Source organism: Phyllobates terribilis, unplaced genomic scaffold (assembly GCF_046119375.1).
Source record: "Phyllobates terribilis strain yellow unplaced genomic scaffold, ASM4611937v1 Scaffold_10__3_contigs__length_209671492, whole genome shotgun sequence".
NCBI lineage: Eukaryota > Metazoa > Chordata > Amphibia > Anura > Dendrobatidae > Phyllobates > Phyllobates terribilis.
In genome coordinates, this window is record NW_027362770.1 from 197,028,956 (window position 1) to 197,050,339 (window position 21,384).

At 50.4% G+C, this 21,384-nt stretch overlaps 1 protein-coding gene and 1 long non-coding RNA gene across 3 annotated transcripts in view; one reads left to right on the forward strand and one right to left on the reverse strand.

Annotated features, from left to right (window-relative positions):
• LOC141164865 (uncharacterized) overlaps positions 1-18,537 on the forward strand; it is a 56,545-nt gene extending 38,008 nt beyond the window's left edge. For both annotated transcript variants that reach the window (XR_012250952.1, XR_012250953.1), the window contains 2 exons: positions 14,050-14,161; positions 16,995-18,537. This is a non-coding gene — a long non-coding RNA (uncharacterized lncRNA). The remainder of the gene's footprint in view (positions 1-14,049; positions 14,162-16,994) is intronic.
• LOC141164096 (uncharacterized) overlaps positions 1-21,056 on the reverse strand; it is a 67,001-nt gene extending 45,945 nt beyond the window's left edge. Inside the window, exons 1-3 of the mRNA XM_073649250.1 lie at positions 20,994-21,056; positions 20,635-20,775; positions 19,684-19,758 (exon numbers count right to left, since the gene is read on the reverse strand). Of these exons, the coding sequence (XP_073505351.1) occupies positions 19,684-19,758; positions 20,635-20,775; positions 20,994-21,056 (279 nt within the window). The remainder of the gene's footprint in view (positions 1-19,683; positions 19,759-20,634; positions 20,776-20,993) is intronic.
• Positions 21,057-21,384: the final 328 nt, after the last annotated feature.

Consider the following 21,384-nt stretch of genomic DNA (forward strand, 5'->3'; position numbering starts at 1 on the left):
CGTGTTGCCAGCATTGCAAGTTCCTCCGTCCTAATTTTTGGCAGCTTTTGCTTGGAAGGCATAAGCAAAGACTATGGGAGACCCACTCCCCAATGATGGGAATAATGTTTTTAATATGCTGTACTGCATGGCTCTTGTAAGGGGCATTGCAAGTTCCTCCATCCTAATTTTTGGCAGCTTTAGCTTGGAAGGAATAGGCAAAGACTATGGGAGACCCACTCCCCAATAATGGGAATAATGTTTTTAATATGCTGTACTGTATGGCTCTTGTAAAGGGCATTAAAATCATCTTGTTAAGCTACTGTGACCTCCACGTCTCTTCCAAGGGTCATTGATATTGTCTTTTTATTCCACTGGGACCTCCACGTCTCTTACAAGGGGCATTGATATTGTCTTATTATTCCACTGTGACCTCCACGTCTCTTCCAAGGGGCATTAAAACCGTCTTGTTAAGCTACTGTGACCTCCATGTCTCTTACAAGGGGCATTAAAATCGTCTTGTTAAGCTACTGTGACTTCCACGTCTCTTCCAAGGGGCATTGATATTTTCTTTTTATTCCACTGCGACCTCCACCACTCTTCCAAGGGGCATTGATATTGTCTTTTTATTCCACTGCGACCTCCACCACTCTTCCAAGGGGCATTGATATTGTCTTTTTATTCCACTGCGACCTCCACCACTCTTCCAGGGGGCATTGATATTGTCTTTATATTCCACTGGGACCTCCACGTCTCTTCCAAGGGGTATTAAAACCGTCTTGTTAAGCTACTGTGACCTCTACGTCTCTTCCAAGGGGCATTAAAACCGTCTTGTTAAACCACTCTGAACTTCACGTCTCTTCCAAGGGGCATTAAAATTGTCTTGTCAAGCTACTGTGGCCTCCACGTCTCTTCCAAGGCTCATTGATATTGTCTTTTTATTCCACTGGGACCTCCACCAGTCTTCCAAGGGGCATTGATATTGTCTTTTTATTCCACTGCGACCTCCACCACTCTTCCAAGGGGCATTGATATTGTCTTTTTATTCCACTGCGACCTCCACCACTCTTCCAGGGGGCATTGATATTGTCTTTTTATTCCACTGGGACCTCCACGTCTCTTCCAAGGGACATTAAAACCGTCTTGTTAAGCTACTGTGACCTCCATGTCTCTTCCAAGGGGCATTAAAACCATCTTGTCAAGCTACTGTGACCTCCAAGTCTCTTCCAAGGGTCATTGATATTGTCTTTTTATTCCACTGTAACCTCCACCACTCTTCCCAGGGGCATTGATATTGTCTTTTTATTCCACTGGGACCTCCACCACTCTTCCAAGGGGCAATGATATTATCTTTTTATTCCACTGGGTCCTCCACGTCTCTTCCAAGGGGCATTAAAACCGTCTTGTTAAACCACTCTGAACTCCACGTCTCTTCCAAAGGGCATTAAAACAGTCTTGCTAAGCTACTGTGACCTCCACGTCTCTTCCAAGGGGCATTAAAAACTGTCTTGTTAAACCACTCTGAACTCCACAGCTCTTCCAAGGGGCATTGAAATGTTGTTTTTAATTACCTCTAACCTCCACGACTCTTCCAACGGGCATTGCATTTCCTCCTAATTTTAGTCAACTTTTGCTTTTCAATGCATAGGCGAACACTAAGGGAGACCCACTCCCCAATAATGGGTAGAAGGTTTTTAGTACGCTGTAATCCACATCTGTTTCAAAGGGCATTGCAGTTCCTCATAATTTTTGGAAAGCCTTCCATTCACTGCTTAGGCCAACAGTGCACAGGAGACCCAGTTGCTATAAATGGAAAAAATGGTTTAGTTAAGGCCCTCTGACCTCCATGTCACTTCCAAGGGTCATTGGAGTGCCTCGAAATTTTTGGTAGGCATTGCACTCACTGTATGCCCTATAACTGTGTAGCCGAACCGCTCCTTTTGGTACAGAAACATATCCTACAAGACATGTGTGGTTGACTGGCCTGATATTGATGTGATTGGTCCCTGTTCCTCCTGCTCTTTCTCCTTTGCCACCACCTCATTCATCATTCATCACCTGAAGATTTGTTTTAACGGGAGTCATAGAACGGGGATAGTAGCAGGAAAACATCCAGCAATCCTCGGAGGAGGTAGGATATGCGCCAAAACGCTGACCACCTCAGGCCTAACCGCTACTACATACATGCACTTGCATTCCAAGGAACAGAAAGCTAAGGAGATGGATGGCCTCATGATCATGAATAATTTACTCGTTGTGTAGGAGGCCGACCACTGCTGCTGTCTACCTTCTGAACTTTGTGATGAAGCCTGATTGAGACCCAGGACCCGCAATCCTCTATGTCGGGAGGACGTGTTGCATCCCACTGTCCAACTGTGTCCTGGCTTCCACAATATTAACCCAGTGTGAAGGCGTCAGTGAGATGGACCATCCCTGGCCACATTCACTTGTCCACGTGTTTGTGGTTAGGCTGTCCTTCCCACTAAATGCACTGGGGAGGGCACAGGTAATGTTTTGGTATGCGCGCTTGTGTATAAGGCGCATCGGGACAAATAGGGGCGGCTGGGGACCGTGTGTGGACACCCGGCCGCGCGGCAGCTGGGGACTGGCGGCTGGGGACCAAGCATGGACACGCGGCCGCTGGGCGGCTGGGGACTGAGTATGGATACCAGGCCGCCGACGCAGCCATGACGTGGTGGACAGATTCCGCCTCCACATGCCTTAAAGGCCCCATTTCAAGTGCAAGCTAGCAGTATGGTATTGCAGCCTGGGGGTGGGTGGGTGGCAGGCTGCATATTTGCGCTTGTATTGCAAAGATTGGGGGAGGTACAATTGAACACTGCCCTGGGAGAAGGATTTGCACGGGGATAGTTGCAAGTCTGCATCTTCTGATGCGGCAAGGATCACTTCTGATGGGCACACTTTTAGGCAGTGACCTGGGTGTCAGAGATGCTTCCAGGGGTCTTCGCCATGCTGTTCCCATGTCTTTTCTGTATGCATGTGTCACACAGCACATGGCCAGATAAGATTGTAAAATGTTAAAATGACATTTCCCGGTGAATGCATTTCTCACGGTTGAAAGCAATACAAAAGTGCAAAAACACATAAAAAATGCTACTTGTGAACATAGCCCAAGGTGTGGAGGAGTATTTTTGTTTTTGGTTATTTATTTTACCTTATACACAAGTCTTTACCCTGGAAAGTATCTTCCTTAACATATTTCACAGGAAAACAGTTTCAGTTTCGTTTTTGAACGTCTTATTGTGAGCCCGTAAAAGTGGCTTAATACCTCTGACCACGTTGTTGACAGCAGTCACCTGGGGGTCAGAAATGCTTCCTGGGGCGATCCCCATGCTGTCCCCATGTCTTTTGAGCACTGTCACTATCGTTTTGGGCACTTTTTAGGCTTTCTATAGACTGCCGGGGGTGCCACCGCAAAAATGCTCGGGTCTCCCATAGACTAACATTGGGCTCATTGTTCGGGTCGAGCATCCGAGTATCACGGTGAGCTCGGCCCGAGCTTCGAGCACCCGAGCATTTTAGTGCTCGATCAATACTATTTATTACCTATTTTGTGAGACATCTCTCTGACTTAAGGGCATAAAAATTAAAAGTTTAAAAATTACAAGATTTTCAAACTATTCGTCAAATTTCCTTTTTTTCCCATAAATAAACGGAAGTGATATCGAATAAATTTTACCACAATCATGAAGTACAATATGTCACGAAAAAACAGTCTCAGAATTAGTGGGATCCGTTGACGCTCCAGAATTATTATCTCATAAAGTGACAGTGGTCAGAATTGTAAAATTTGGCCTGGTCATGAAGGTGAAAACAGGCTTGGGGGAGGGGGTAAAGTGGATAAGAACAGGGATCTAAGAAAGTCTGATCTTCAGAACATGTTTGTGGAAGTGTATCATGGCAAGAAAAGATGACATTTCTGAGGACACAAAGAAACCAAAGGTAATCTCTAGACAACTAAAGGCCTCACTCACATTAACGTTAATTTTCAAGAGTCCACCAACAGGCGATACAGAACAACAATGGTGTACATTGTAAGATAATGAAAGACACTGCTCTTCAAAAAGGACATTGCTGCCCATCTGCAGTTTGCTAAAGTTCACTCGGACGAGCAGAAATATGAAAAATTATGAAGGGTTCACAAAATTTCAAGCACCACTGTACAAAGCTGCTAACAACTGAAAACCAAGGGTCCATCAATCAGAATAGGTGATATCACAGCTCACCTCCTCCTCCTCCTTCTGTACAGTGGCTGATAACACGGAATCTACCATTCACAATAGGCGATGTCACAGCTCACATTTTCCTCTCCTACTACAATGACTTTTGCACGCGATCGTTAGATGCTTCAATATAAAAATTAGGGTCAGAGTCTGTTTACATTTACTGAAACAACAGGAAGTAAAGACTCTAAAGAAGCCTCAGTGGGCAGCGTGGAAACTGCAAGATTTCTAATATTATAATAATACTTTTTATTTGTATAGTGCTGACAAATTCCGCAGCACTTTACAACTCAGGGGGAACTTGTACAAACAAGATAAGACATTACAGACTAACACATAATTCACCAAATACCTAGAGGGGTGAAGGCCCTGATCACAAGCTACAATAATACTTATTTTTAATAAAAATTGTAATATGAAAAAAAACATTACCGAGAAATTCAATAAAAATTAAATGTAAAGGGAACCTTATTTATGTTGCCCATACCACCCTTGGTCGGCTTCTTCCAGCACTGCTATAGCTGATTGACAGGTCTATGCTGATATATGTAGCGTCGGCGTCCCTGCCTCCTGCTAGGCAGGGACGCCGTTCCCCTCACCTCTCCGCTCCGTGCCCGGCGGCTTCCTTCCGCTCTGCTGGCAGCGCGCGCTGCTTCCCGGCCTCTGTGCTTAGGGCGCGCGCGCCCGCACTCCCCCTCTCTTAAAGGGGCCGCGCGCGCCGTCCTAAGGAGTCCCCGGCCAATGGCCGGAGGACTTCACCATATATAAGGCACCTCCTCCAAAATGGAGGTGCCCGAGCAATGTTGTTGCAAAGCCTTTCAACTCTGCTTCAGCCCTCAGGTCCCGTTACCAGTTACCTGCCAGTCACCTGCCAGATTCCTGCTTGATACCTGCCTGATATCTGCTTACCTGCTTGCTATCCTGTGGTCCGACAGTCTGCCTACCAGCACCTGCCAGTCTGTCTATGGATCAGTCCGCCTGCGGACCAGGAAGTACCTGCCAGTTACCTGCCTGCTAGCCTACCTGGAGGCTCTGCCGTCACTTGCCGTGACCACCTGCCAGTCCAGAGACTCTTGCCCGCTCACCTGGGAGCGCTCACCTGCTACCTGCCTGCTAGCCTACCTGGAGGCTATGCCGTCACGTGCTGTGACCACCTGCCAGTCCAGAGACTCTTGTCCGCTCACCTGGGAGCGCTCACCTGCTACCTGCCTGCTAGCCTACCTGGAGGCTCTGCCGTCACTTGCTGTGACCACCTGCCTGTCCAGAGACTCTTGCCCGCTCACCTGGGAGCGCTCACCTGCTACCTGCCTGCTAGCCTACCTGGAGGCTCTGCCATCACTTGCCGTGACCACCTGCCAGTCCAGAGACTCTTGTCCGCTCACCTGGGAGCGCTCACCTGCTACCTGCCTGCTAGCCAATCTAGAGACTCTTCCCTGCTGTCACTTGCCGTGACCACCTGCCCGTCTAGAGACTCTTACCCTGCTGTCACTTGCCGTGACCATCCGCCTGTCAAGAGACTGTCCCCGTCACTTGCCGTGACTTCCTGCCCTTCTACACAGAGACTGTCCGTGTCACTTGCCGTGACTACCTGCCCGCCTTGCCTGGGAGCCACCCGCTTCCTTACAAGGACTGCCCCTTTGTATAGTTGCTCAGAGGTTCCACCTCCCAGACCCGTTACAATATACACTGTAGCATCAGCGTCTCTGCCCCTTGCCAGGCAGAGACGCCGCCCCCCTTACCGCCGCGGTCCTGCTCTGGCGTCTTCCGGACTCCCTGCAGCTGCTGCTGGTGCACGCAGCTTCCCTGGCTCTGTGCTTAGGGAGCGCGCGCTCCCTCCCTCTTGAAGGGACCGTGCGCGCCGTCCTAAAAAGTCCCCGGCCAATGGCCGGAGAACTTTCCCTATTAAAGGCACCTCCTCCAATATGGAGGTGCCCATGCAAGGTTGTTGCTCTGTGATACTTACTTTGCTTCAGCTCTCAGGTCCTCTGCAAGTCAGTCCTGTCCGCCAGTCTGATCTTCAGTCCAGTCCGCCAGTCTGACTACTTTCCAGCCCGACAGTCTGTCTACACTCCAGTCCGCCAGTCTGTCTATGGGCGCTGCCCGCCAGCCCGCTTACCTGGAAGCACCTGCCTGTTACCTGCCGTGCCCGCCAGCCCGCTTACCTGGAAGCACCTGCCGGTTACCTGCCGTGCCCGCCTGCCTGCTTACCTGGAAGCACCTGCCTGTTACCTGCCGTGCCCGCCAGCCCGCTTACCTGGAAGCACCTGCCTGTTACCTGCCGTGCCCGCCAGCCCACTTACCTGGAAGCACCTGCCTGTTACCTGCCGTGCCCGCCAGCCCGCTTACCTGGAAGCACCTGCCTGTTGCCTGCCGTGCCCGCCAGCCCGCTTACCTGGAAGCACCTGCCTGTTGCCTGCCGTGCCCGCCAGCCCACTTACCTGGAAGCACCTGCCTGTTACCTGCCGTGCCCGCCTGCCTGCTTACCTGGAAGCACCTGCCTGTTACCTGCCGTGTCCGCCAGCCTGCTTACCTGGAAGCACCTGCCTGTTACCTGCCATGCCTGCTTACCTGGAAGCACCTGTCTGTTACCTGCCGTGCCCGCCTGTCTGCTTACCTGGAAGTGTGTCACCCTGACCTGGATGCCACAAGTGTAATTAAAGCTGTGTCTGAGAGCAAGTGGGAGGTTCTCTAGTCAGGGGAACATTAGCATGCAATGCCTCCTGTCTCAGGCCAGTAGGGGGAGCTGGCTGCCCCTATAAAAGCTGGTACTGAGCGCAGGGTTAGAGAGAACTGGACGACCTGCCTCAGCACTGAGAGGTGTCCCAGAGCAGGGACAGAAAGTTGTGTTGCACCTAAGAGGAAGTGTGGCAGTAGGAGAGCCACAAGCCAGAGACAAGAGGCGAAGAGATCCTGTCTTGGCAGAGAAAAGACTTAATCTTACCAGACTTTGGTGTCTGAGGCTGGAAGGATTCCACATCCCCCAGCAGAGAACCAGTTCGCAAGGGACTGTACATTCCTTGGCCTAAGAAGCCTGGAGGCCCTGCCACAACCGAAGGGACCAGTAAAGCCGTACAAGGCTGGGAGCAGAAAGGAACCCACGTCGCAGGCCATACAGGCGAGAATACACGGAAAGCTCGGAAACGTGGGCTGTTACCCTATCAGGAGGAGATAGCCAGAAGGAGCGCAGAAAGCACGGTAGGCCTACACCCTCACCCTGACCAGCGCCAATTTCCCCGTTGCTCTCAGACATCCAGATCCCCTCCTAGCTGGGACTGTTTGTGGGTCAGTTTACCTGTTTCAGTAAAGACCCTGGACTGCAACCTATTGTCTGTGTGCTCCTTCGCGCCTCCAGCACTACCAGCACTGGGACTCTCACTACCATCACTCCCACCATCCACTATACTGCCCTGGGGCCGCACTCTTCCCGTGGGGAGTCACACTACCCTAGCTGCACACCTCATCAGCCCCAGCGGTCTGCATGCAGCGGCGGTTCCTAATAACCGCAATCCACGGGTGGCGTAGTCGGACATAAACATCAGCACATAACAGACTACCACTGGCCTGACCACCCTGAGCCACGGAACCGGGTTGCCACTACTACTCCCACCGTTTCCCTATTGCCCGGATCCGAGTGCCCCACGGCCCAGGGGGCGAGTCAGAAGCACCTGTCTGTTACCTGCCATGCCCGCCAGCCTGCTTATCTGGAAGTGTAGCACCCTGAGGATTCGGCTGCTACAGGGGTATTGCACCTCAACCCAGAGGTGTGGTATTCCACTCCCGGGTAAGGATGGAGTGTGGAACTGAGCTCAGAAGGCTGCATGCACTACACACATCCCATTTCCGGAGGACAGACCAATGGTACTCCCACTTAATAATGTGCAGGTACGACCGAGTCTGTCCTTGGCTGGAGTGGGAGGGGGGTGGTACATCCCAGTAGTGTAGGGGCAGATAGGGGGAGCAGCCTGGGTAAAGTTAGGAGCTCATTGGGTGCTGGTCACCTGAGCTCACACATAGAGGGAGTATTTAAGGTGGGCACCATCTAAGATCAGGGTCAGTCAGTCAGTCTTTTGCAGAGTCAGAGGAAGAAAGCAGAAGAGCAGAGCAGCCCCAGAGCAAGAGTGAGAGAGGAGAGAAAGAAAGACCCAGAGGGGGAGACAGAAGGAACTCTGAGAACCCAAGTACAACCCTAGGGTGAAGAGTTGGCAACAGGGTACCGGATCCCAAACTGGTGGGGGCTACAGCATACCTCAGCCAGAGACCGGAGGCCGTGGGCAGCATCTCCCACGGCCACCCACCAAATCCACCCGGAAGGCAGACCACGCGTAGGGTCAGGGAACCCAGAGTCAAGGGTTACCAACAGAAGGCCCGAGGGAGCCGGACATAGGTGGATCCCTGGTGGGGAAGGCCAGAGACGAGGACAGGACAGAAAGGGAGCTCAGAACCACGCTCCAGAACTACTTGGGGGTTGGCCGAGTCCAGGACCTGGTGGACGCAGCACGGCTCGAGTGGTCACTCAAGGCCGGAGTGACCGGAACATCTGCAGTAAGTAAAGAACCCTGAACTGCACAACCCGACTCTGACTCTCATTACCATCATCCCTGCACTTCCACAACCACCATCCTCTGCACCTGACCCCCTGAGGCTATACCCCTCCCGTTGGGGGTTATACTACCTAAGCTGCACAAACACCATCAGCCTCAGTGGACCCTGCTGCAGCGGCGGCCGAAGTGACCGCAATTCAACGGGTGGCGTAGTCGACATAAAGAACTTTCGTAACATCAGTAAGGACTGCCACACACTGAGCTTGACACCCTGGGCACGGACCGGGTCACAGCCACTCAGAGACTACAACCCCCATCTGATCCGGCTCCGGGTATTCCCCTAAAGAATATGGCCCAGGGGGCGCGTCAACTTTGGCGTAGTCGGCAGGATAACGTGCCCGCAACACCCGGGTACTGCGTGCCTGAAGAAAAGAACAAGTTTACCTCAAAAAGAAGTCTCCTGCCGGTTCCGGAGGGTCCCCGCCATCGGACTCCATCACAGGTCGATTCCCGCCGGTTGTCCGCCATTAACAGCTTTTTCCCGCCATCTGCAGAGTTTCCCGCCACTGGGAGACGATTCCCGCCATTTCCAAAGGTTTCCCGCCTTGTCAGAGCGGACGCCATTATGGGCGTGCCAGAGGATGGCAAGAGGCCGCCTCCCATCGTGGGCCAGGACCGAAAATGGCGCCAAAAGTGGAAACCGCCCCCACCAACAGAGACTGTGATGCTAGAGGTGTCTGTCAGCGTGAAAGAACTGCCCCTGGAGCTGACAATCACCAAGTGGCCCCGGGACCGCCCTCGAAGTGGGAGGACTGAGAAGAAGAGAGCAAAGATGGGTGTCGCTTGGAGGAGTCTGGAGAGAGCGCACCCGGAGACAAGAAGCCTGGAGCAGAGTCCAGAAAGAGCCTACCCGGAGATGGAGGGAGAGCCAGGCAGCACCGACCCAGTGGTCAGGAGCCTGATGCGGGCCGCCACTCCAGGCAGCACCGACCCAGTGGTCAGGAGCCTGTTGCCGGTCGCCACTCCAGAAGGCCTGCTGGAGACAACGGAAGGAGAGCAGAGCAGCACCGACCCGTTGGTCAGGAGCCTGCTAGAAGCAACGACCCCACTAGGCTTAGTGGAGGTCTTGGCACAGCTCCCCCGAGATCGGGAGTGTGCACAGACCGCGCTGGAGGGCCTCGCACGGAGGATGGCCCGGGTGCAGCGAGAGACGTTAGCGGAGTGGAGCCGAGAGATGGCCCAGCAGACAAGAACCCGTCAGCGGAGCACGCCACCCGAGACGAGGAGACAGACCGCCTCTGAGGATGGCGCAGGAGGACTGAAGGCCGGAGACGGCGCCGAGAAGGGAGCCGAACGAGAGGAGGCAGGTAAAGGGGACGTCTCTACCCCAAACCGGGAAACCGCGCACCTGCCCCAGCTCCCCGTCGCAGAGCCCGAAGTACCCCCTGCCGTGCCCGTAACCGCAACGTCACCGCCACAGACTAGGCCTCAACCGGAAGCTGCAGCCGCGACCCCTGTGACGTCACACGCCTCGACCCCGAGCGTGACCAAGCAGGAAGAACTACCAGCCTGGTCGCAGGGCCTAGTTCCCCCGGGCGCCGCAATACCAACAGCGCCCCCTACCTCCGCGGAGCCACCGGCCTGGTCGCAGGGCCAAGTAGCCCAGGGCGCCGCCGTCCTTACGGTGCCCTTCACTTTCCAGGTGCCCCAGGCCTGGCCGCAAGGCCTGGGCAACCCGGCCGCCACCACCACCGCGCCCATAAAACCAAGAGTGCCGCATCTGGGAGAAGATCTGTTCGCCCAACATACGTGCCCGGATGGGCAGCCCTTTATATGGCCACCGGAGTTTCACCATCCCCGACTCCGGAAAGAGAGACCCCTAGACGAGCCCCTGATTCCGGTTCCAAAGCCCGTAAAAAGGACCTCGCCCCCGCTAGAGGAGGCACAGTTTGAGTGGGACCCCACCGGAGAAGATCTCATGGGGTTCACTCAGGAGACCCGGGCAGCTGCAGCGGAGCGTGCAGAGTGCTGCCGGCAGCAGCTCGAGGTCTTTGAGAGGGAGCGGAGAGAGAGGCGGGTCCGAGAACAACAAGCGCAGATAAGGAGCGCGGAGCAGAAGAGCCGGGCCAGGAGGAGTCCCCGTGCAGCTCATGGTCCCCCTTCCACCGGGACTGTGATCAAGTTTAATATGCAGCACGGGTGGGGCTTCATCCGAGATCACCGCACCCCAGGCGACGTCTTCGTGACAAGAAGAGACGTTGAGTCCCACCTACCGGAGGGACACAGAGGACGTGACCTGTATGTAGGGGACGAGGTCACCTTCACCCGGCACAAGTGTGCCAAAGGACCCTACGCCCTCCATGTGCATCGCCTGACGGAGGAGGAGCTGCGGTGTGAAGAGGAGCAAGAGGACCCGGACGGGTCTGAAGCTAAAGGTAACCACAAAGAAAGAGCAGGAGGACGTCGTCGTTGAGTACAGCAGAGTAGAAGCTGTATATAGTTGCCCGTCGGGGCACAGTGAACCGTTGCTGCTAATATAGTCCCCGTTGGGACCAGAGAATTGAACTGTTAACCCCGTGTGTCCCTATTCCCACTGACCGAGGACTGAGAGCGGTCATCCCTTTCCTAATACCTGGCCGAGGACTGAGAGCGGCCATATCCCTTGTATATAGTTGCGCTTCCTAAAGCGCCCCCTACCGGTTTTATAGGAAACTGTTGTTTTTACTAAAAGAGACTGTCGCACTTTACCCGGTCACAAGTTGCACCGTGACCGGAGGAACCAGAAGATAAGAAAGTTGATATGAAAAGTTTATGCTGATATAAATATGATGTTTTATTATGTTGTTTATGCAAAAATTGTATGTTTTGGTGTTTTTTATATCTTGCAGCCCGAGGACGTGCTGTGATTTACCAGGGGGGAATGTAGCACCCTGAGGATTCGGCTGCTACAGGGGTATTGCACCTCAACCCAGAGGTGTGGTATTCCACTCCCGGGTAAGGATGGAGTGTGGAACTGAGCTCAGAAGGCTGCATGCACTACACACATCCCATTTCCGGAGGACAGACCAATGGTACTCCCACTTAATAATGTGCAGGTACGACCGAGTCTGTCCTTGGCTGGAGTGGGAGGGGGGTGGTACATCCCAGTAGTGTAGGGGCAGATAGGGGGAGCAGCCTGTGTAAAGTTAGGAGCTCATTGGGTGCTGGTCACCTGAGCTCACACATAGAGGGAGTATTTAAGGTGGGCACCATCTAAGATCAGGGTCAGTCAGTCAGTCTTTTGCAGAGTCAGAGGAAGAAAGCAGAAGAGCAGAGCAGCCCCAGAGCAAGAGTGAGAGAGGAGAGAAAGAAAGACCCAGAGGGGGAGACAGAAGGAACTCTGAGAACCCAAGTACAACCCTAGGGTGAAGAGTTGGCAACAGGGTACCGGATCCCAAACTGGTGGGGGCTACAGCATACCTCAGCCAGAGACCGGAGGCCGTGGGCAGCATCTGCCACGGCCACCCACCAAATCCACCCGGAAGGCAGACCACGCGTAGGGTCAGGGAACCCAGAGTCAAGGGTTACCAACAGAAGGCCCGAGGGAGCCGGACATAGGTGGATCCCTGGTGGGGAAGGCCAGAGACGAGGACAGGACAGAAAGGGAGCTCAGAACCACGCTCCAGAACTACTTGGGGGTTGGCCGAGTCCAGGACCTGGTGGACGCAGCACGGCTCGGGTGGTCACTCAAGGCCGGAGTGACCGGAACATCTGCAGTAAGTAAAGAACCCTGAACTGCACAACCCGACTCTGACTCTCATTACCATCATCCCTGCACTTCCACAACCACCATCCTCTGCACCTGACCCCCTGAGGCTATACCCCTCCCGTTGGGGGTTATACTACCTAAGCTGCACAAACACCATCAGCCTCAGTGGACCCTGCTGCAGCGGCGGCCGAAGTGACCGCAATTCAACGGGTGGCGTAGTAGACATAAAGAACTTTCGTAACATCAGTAAGGACTGCCACACACTGAGCTTGACACCCTGGGCACGGACCGGGTCACAGCCACTCGGAGACTACAACCCCCATCTGATCCGGCTCCGGGTATTCCCCTAAAGAATATGGCCCAGGGGGCGCGTCAGAAGCACCTGCCAGCTATCTGTTGTGCCCACCTGCCTGCTTACCTGGAGGCACCTGCCAGTTACCCGTTGTGCCCGCCTGCCTGCTTACCTGGAGGCACCTGCCAGTTACCTGTTGTGCTCGCCTGCTTGCCTACCCGGAGCACTCGTCTGGCTATCAGCCGAATCAGCCTGCTTGTCTACCCGGACCACCCATCAGCCTGCCTGCCGTGCTCATCTGCTGTACCGGTCAGTTCCTGCCTTCTGACCCGTGGGAGTCACCTGCTCTCACACGAGGTCGGTCTCAGAGTCGCACCTGGTCCCTCTGCTCGGTCCCTCCTTGGTTCACGGAGTCGACTGAGCCGCCGTGCGACCTTGGTCGGGCCGAGTAGATACTTAGTCACGCCCCTCTGGTCCCTCCCTGCACCGCAGCACAGAGGTTCCTCCACCCGGATCCGTAACATACACACACCTATAATCACCTGCAGGAGCGCTGGGAGAAGCCGGTCAGGGGTGGAGCCGGATTTGTCTGGTCTCCGGCTGTGGTCCCTGGGCCGGATCTTTATAGTGTATTTTATCGGAAACGTCAGAACAATTGTGCCTGGCTCTGATACATGTGGCTTCCGTGAAGGAGACCAGCAGCACTAACTTTTACTTTTGCTCTATAGACTTAAAAGTAATTTTGTTCTGCCGATGCCTGGGTGGGATCTTCTTCAGTCCAGTTAGCTTGGAGGTCTGGTGTGCCCCGGTTACTATACAATACAATGCCTCTACCTTTTCCGTGGATTCTTGTTTATTCACAGTCTCTTCCACTACGCCAGGACTAGGATGGCCTTGTTCTGTGCTTTTCCTCAAGTTTGATTGATGACCCTAACATAAAAGTAATAATAATAACTAATTTACAATATTGGAGGTATAGAATCTGGAAATCCTGTGATGTTAAAGCTTTATTATAATATTTTAAGGCACATAAATCCTGATGTTTTCCTAGACGTGAGCTATGTAATAACACCATAGGCCATGTGCACAAGGTGTCCTTTACACAATGGCGGTGGTCATTTTCCTGAAGTGGCTTCATCAGCGGGTTTGCCATAGTTCTTGCGACAACTTTCCCTCTGTGCTGTGAACTACTGTGCTACAGAGCAGAAGCTGTCCCAAGAATGAACATGTCACTTCTTTCAACAGATTCAAGGTTTCTGAACAAAAGTGGGTGGACATTTATGTCCACGCTATCTAAGTCCATGTATCAAAGTCCCTGCAGCAGTTAATCATGGCAGTTAGACAGGGCAGGAGACAGGTAAGATATTCAAAGAAAACCACTTGCATTGCAACAAATAAGCACCGTATGTATTTGTATCATTTATATTCTGGCTGCTGCATGCACTCACATCCACCGTCCTTACACACACTCTGTGTCCTCAATCCATATTGGCCCCCCTCTCCTTGCCTCTCCTATGTATAGCACTCATGCTCTTTTCACTATCCTAAACTGCACAGATTCATTCACTCCCACCATACAACACAAAAAAACGCTCTCACAAAACACTTAACCATCTGCTCACTCTTTCTATCCTCCTTCTCCTAGTCGCAGGAGATATTTCTCTCAACCCTGGTCCTTCTTCTATTAGTAAATCAAACCCCTCCCCTGCTTCACTCAGAAACCCTGCTAATCTCAATAATATTCCCTGCATGCTTTTTTTTCTCCTTCAATTGTGCCCTCTGGAACGCTCGGTCAGTATGTAACAAACTCTCTTTCATCCATGACTTTTTCCTTTCAAGCTCCCTGAACCTTCTGGCTCTTACTGAAACCTGGATCCAGCAGTCGGACACCACCACCTTTGCTGCTCTTTCATATGGTGGCCCACAGGTTTCACATACCCCCAGACCTGAGAGCAGACAAGGTGGAGGTGTTGGAACTGCTCCTATCAGCCAAATGTACTTTCCAGGTTATCCCCCCAGTACCCTCACTTATCTTCCCTTCTTTTGAGGTCCACACTGTCAGACTCTACCGGCCCTTCTCCCTGTGAGTGGCGGTTGTGTATCATCCTCCGGGCACCTCCCATCCATTCTTGGATCACTTTGCCACCTGGCTTCCTCATTTTCTATCCTGTGACATCCCAACCCTCATCATGGGGGACTTCAACATCCCCAGCAGTAATCCACTCTCTCAGTCTGCCTCCCACCTTTTATCTCTAACCTCCTCCTTCGGCCTTTCACAGCTTACTAACTCTCCTACTCACAAAGATGGAAATATGCTGGACCTGATCTTCTCCCATCTCTGCTCAGTGCATTATTTTATTAACTCCCCTCTCCTGCTCTTTGACCACAACCTTCTGTCATTCTCCATCATTAACTGTCGCTCTACTCAGGGCACCCCCACTTACCACACCTATAGAAATATACGTGCAATTAACACCCAGAAACTTGTCAAGAAATTGCAGTCATCTTTGGCCCCGATCTCCTCCCTCTCATATCCTGACTCTGCACTGAAACATTATAATGATGATACATTGCAGAGTGCCCAGGATGAAGCTGCACCTCCTACACTTAGAACAACTCGTCACAGATGGCGACAACCCCGGCACACGCTACAAACACGTCTTCTACAGCGGTGCTTCAGGTGCGCTGAACGTCTGTGAAGAAAATCTAATCTGGCTGAAGGCTTCATCCATTATAAGTTTATGCTTAAAACATACAACTCTGCCCTTCATCTCTCCAAACAAACTTATTTCAATACCCTCATCACCTAACTTTCCAAAAATCCTAAACGCCTCTTTGACACTTTTCATTCCTTCCTCCAACCAAGAGTGAAAGGCCCGACTACCGACCTCAGCGCTGATGATCTGGCTAATTATTTCAAAGAAAAAATTGACCATATCAGACAGGAAATTCTCTCCCAATCCGCTAATACCATGCACGGTCATCCCTCTCTCATTGCATCTAGTTCACTCTCTGTCTTTGAACCAGTCACGGAAGAAGTGCTCAGGCTCCTTGCATCTTCTCGCCCTACCACCTGCAACATTGACCCTATTCCCTCACATCTCCTTCAGTCCCCTTCCCCGGATGTCACCACTCACCTAACTAAAATATTTAATCTCTCTCATCCGGTATCTTTCCCTCTTCATTTAAACACGCCAGCATACATCCATTACTTAAAAAAACATCCCTCAACCAAAACTGTGCTGCTAACTACAGACATGTTTCCAATCTTCCCTTTATCTCTAAACTCCTGGAACGCTTGGTCCACTCCTGTCTAATCTGCTATCTCTCAGATAACTCTCTTCTTGACCCTCTACAATCCGGTTTCCGCTCTTTACACTCCACTGAAACTGCCCTCACTAAAGTCTCTAATGATCTACTAACAGCTAAATCTAATGGTCCCTGCTCCCTGCTGTTTCTCCTGGATCTCTCAGCAGGATTCGAAACTGTGGATCACCGGCTCCTCCTCACTATGCTCCGCTCTATCGGGCTCAAGGACACTGTTCTCTCCTGGTTCTCCTCTTACCTATCTGACCGCTCCTTCTCTGTGTCTTTTGCCGACCCCTCTACCTCCCATTTTTCCTTTACTGTCAGGGTTCCTCTAGGATCGGCCCTAGGCCCCTCCTCTTCTCTCTATACACTGCCCCTATTGGACAAACAATCAGTAGATTTGGTTTTCAGTACCATCTTTATGCTGATGACACCCAATTATACACATCGTCTCCTGATATCACCCCTGAATTATTACAAAACACCAGTGATTGTCTTTCCGCCGTCTCTAACATTATGTCCTCCCTCTATCTGAAACTGAACCCGTCAAAAACTGAACTTCTTGTGTTTCCTCCTCCACTAACCTACCTGTGCCCGATAATGCCATCTCCGTGTGTGGCTCCACCATTACTCCCCAGCAACAAGCTGTCTTGGGGTCATACTTGATTCTGATCTTTCCTTCTCTCCCCATATCCAATCACTCGCTTGCTCATGTCATCTACACCTCAAAAACCTTTCTAGAATCCGACCTTTTCTTACCTTTGACTCTGCAAAAATACTTACTGTCGCACTGATTCACTCTTGTCTGGACTACTGCAACTCTCTACTAATCGGTCTCCCTCTTATTAATCTCTCCCCTCTCCAATCCATCCTGAACGCAGCAGCCAGGAACATATTCCTCACCAAGTGATACAACGATGCTTCCATCCTGTGCCAGTTGTTACACTGGTTACCCATCCAATACAGAGTTCAATATAAACTTATTACTCTCACCCACAAAGTGCTCCATGCTTCAGCACCACTCTACATCTTCTCCCTCGTCTCAGTCTACCACCCTTCCTGTGCCCTCCATTCTGCTAATGACCTAAAATTAACATCCTCAATAATGTGGACCTCCCATTCCTGCCTCCAAAACTTCTCACGTGATGCACCAATTCTTTGGAATGCACTACCCAGGACTCTTCGATTAATCCCCAATACCCACAGTTTTAAGCGTGCCCTAAAAACATATTTCTTCAATCCATAAGAGCCGATGACCTGATACCAGGAATCCAAGAATAGGGACATTCTATATGCTTCCCAAAATCCACAAATCTGGTAATCCAGGAAGATCAATTATTTCATGTGTGGAGCAAGTTTCTGGATGCGTAGAGGGTGTTCTTAAACCACTGGTAAAGATTATACCCAGCTACATTCAGGACACGACAGACCTACTGAATAAACTAGCAGCAATAGGTCCTCTACCAGAAGGAACCATCCTGGCCACCATGGATGTGGAATCTTTGTATTCTAATATCCCACACAAGGATGGATTAAATGCTGCAAAATCTTCAAGGAAAATACAGGAATTGTTGCTGATTCTGTGGTGAAACTTACAGAATTAATCCTCACCCACAGTACGCAAATCTTTTCATGGCCAAGCTTGAAAGTGACTTTTTGTCCTCATGTCCCATCGGGCCTCTGGCCTACTATCGTTTCATTGACGATATTTTAATCATCTGGACGGGGTCTGAGCAACAGCTGAAGACGTTCCATCAACACTTTAATCGATTTCCTCCCACCATCAACCTAACATTCAACTACTCCTGGACTGAAATTAACTTTTTGGACACTATCATCAAGCTACAGAACAATGAAGTAGAGACATCCTTGTACCGGAAGCAAATCGACCGTCCAACAAACCTTAAATGGGACAGTTTCCATCCGAAACACATAAAAAACTCTATTGTCTACAGCCAAGCCATCAGATACAATCGGATATGTTCCAACCCTATGGATAGAGACAAACAACTTGGTGGCCTCAGAAAGACCTTTTTGAATCAGGGCGACCATCCAAGAACAATTGAGAACCAGATTACAAGAGCCACCAGAATATCAAGGAATCATCTCCTACAACCAAACAAGAAAGCAACCGGGTGCCTCTAGTAGTCACCTACAATCCAAATCTGGAGGCGCTAAGGAGAGCTGCACGGAAACTACAACCCTTACTACAAAAAGATGCCCGATTACAATCCATATTTCCAGACCCCCCACTTCTGTGTTTCAGGCAACCCCCAAATTTAAGAAGCATCGTTGTCAGAAGCTCCCTGTCATCTCCACCAGCTACAGGAACCTTTCCCTGCAACCAGAAAAAATGTAAAACCTGTCCGTGTATAACGACCACAGACAAGATAAAGATCCCCAACTCACATCAGGACTATAAGATCCCAGGTACGTTCAGCTGTATCACATCTAATGGGGTGTACTTAATTATATGTACCAAATGTCCATCTGGGGGTCTGTATGTAGGGGTGACAGGGCAAAAACTTAGGACAAGGATGTATCATCATCGCCACACAATAAAAGAATAGATCTACCTGTAGCCAAGCATTTCTGTTCCCCTGATCACAATATCACAGACATGAATTATTGGTATTAAAAAGGTAACTTCAGATCTCAGAGAGACCTAAAGGTTTGTGAATATAAACTCATGGTGACCTTTGACACCTTCAGAGCAGGAATGAATGTGTCGCATGGATTTATGCCATTCTACATCAATTAAAGAATGTGCTCATCAGACCTGTGGGGTCATCATAACAGTCCTTATCTATGAACCAATCCAATATTTACAACCAGAACTGTTTATCTTTATCCCACAGTAATTGCTCTGCTTAACGTTACCTGTCTCATCTATTGCATTAGTCCTGTGCCCTGTTGTGTATAAATATGTGACTCTTCAGATTTTGTGGTATACTATGCCTGATGAAGAGGCCTGAGTAGTCTCGAAAGCTTGCAATCTGTTCAAGAGCTTCAAGAGGTAGTCACCGGAAATGGTCTTCACTTCACAGGTGTGCCCTGTCAGGTTTAATAAGTGGGATTTCTTGCCTTATAAATGGGGTTGGGACCATCAGTTGTGTTGTGCAGAAGTCTGGTGGATACACAGCTGATAGTCCTACTGAATAGACTGTTAGAATTTGTATTATAGCAAGACAAAGGCTTGTTCTGTATAATGCAACTTAATGCAATGTATTGCAGTGCGTAGAGAAAATGATGGTCTCCTATGAAGCCCAACCACAAGCCACAAGCTGGCCTTCTCAGAAGGACAAGGACAAGCTGCAGCAGGCAGACTTTGGTTAAATGCCGTAGTCAGTGACAGCAGAATTTAAATGGTTGCACTGCAGAGATCAGAGCTTGCACCGGTCGCTGCAGTAACAGGCAGATGCTACCTGCCAGCTCAGCCCATCAACCCGCTCCATAGATGAGGACCCAACATACAATAATATTAAGTTGGGAAGAGGTGACCCAGTACTGTTTCAGAGCACCGGACTCTTCTCCTGACTTTTTGCTCTTTTCCAGGTTTATACTTTTTACCTTTCCGGCAGCTTTTGCTCCTCGTGCTGCAGCCGACGGCTTTTTTCTTCCTGGGGTTTTCTCCACATTCTGACTCTGCGGATAAAAATGATTCATGAGAATATGAGTGGCCGAATATTTCTACTCTGTCAGCCAACAAAGATGATATTCACCATTTTTATCAGTTTAGTCATCATATAAAATGGGCAGACACCAAATACACAGATCATGAGGGTAATAAACAACCCCCTGTATGTATGAGAAATGTGACAAATCTCTAACACCTTATTCCTGCGCTTCATGTGAGATAAGTCTTTGTAGTTGCGTCCCTGTGACACTCCTTGCCCTGCAGCAGGGCCTTGTACAAAGATGGCCGACATGGGGGCCTTTATTATTAGCAGATTTATTATGCATAACCACCTCCCTTCATTGTCTCACCCAAACAATTCTTATTGCGTTCCTACTCTGAATACATGGATTTTTCTTCTGTGGATTTGCATGTGGAAAATCCCTAGCATACTTCACACACGTCAGAGAAAATCCACTGCGTAAATTTGACTGAAATCGTGGTGAAACATTGTGTATCCTTGGGTTTACTGTTTTGCTGTGATGTCCCGTTGCAACCTGTGACACAGAGTTGCCAATGTTTCCAAATGTGTTACATGTTCTGTTGACTGTCGCAAGTTACACAACATTTTCCATAGACTTCAATGCCTGTGTGCAACATATCTGCAACTTGGCCCTATTATTTACAGCAGAATTATAGCCATAAAGTAGTCAGATGAGAGCAAGGTGCAGACAGGTTGCTCAGAAGCTTTTGTCGCGCGGCTTTTCAGAGCACTTCTGTCACCGTGTGGTCGTAGCCTGCAGTGAATCTCTCTCCACATCCTGAATGTCGCTGTATATAGTGAATTCATCCCGGAGCTCCAACAAAGTATACATCTTCTCTACATGGAGATGCTGCAGTTTCACCTTTTCGTTCTTTTTTTCTGCGCTCTTCTTTCCATAATCAGCTAACCAATTTGAAGCATTTGTTCTTCCAGCATCGAGCGATCCAGACCCCTTTCTTGTAGATTCTGGGGTGGCTACCGCCAAGTTAGATGATTGACTCTCCTATGGAAAGACAAGAAATGTGATAATTGAGCGCAGGGTCCTAAAGAAGATTCCGCCCGTGCATTTACACTGACTGATAATTGGGGACCTAAGAACAATGGTTTCCCGACTATTAGCCTGGGGAGGAAATAGGCCACAAATCACCCAAACAAATGAGCAAAACACTTGTTCTTCAAGTAAAATGATTTCTAAGCTTGTTTAATAGTTCTCGGCAGCACATCCTCTGGTGTAAACGTGCTGCCGAGAGCATTATATTCTAGGTGGACATTGCGATCACACATCATGGGCTCAGCAGTGCAATCAACATGTATAAACAGCCTATTAAATGTCCGCGGGTCGGCTCATATGTAGATGATCGGCGGTCGTATAATGGCCACAATTGACCTAAGAAATCATTTGTTTTTTCCCTGCGAATAAACTCCACACGTAATTGACAAGAACCGACTCGTACCTACAGCGTCCGCACATGCCGTCCTTCGCATTCTGTGGTTCCTGAACTAAATCCGATAAGTGTCGGTGGTCCGGTATTCAATCCGTTGAAGCTGGCACAGCTCCTGTACATACCGTTTCTTGTTGCTGCTGTATATCCCCTCCGGTCCTCCTCCCAAA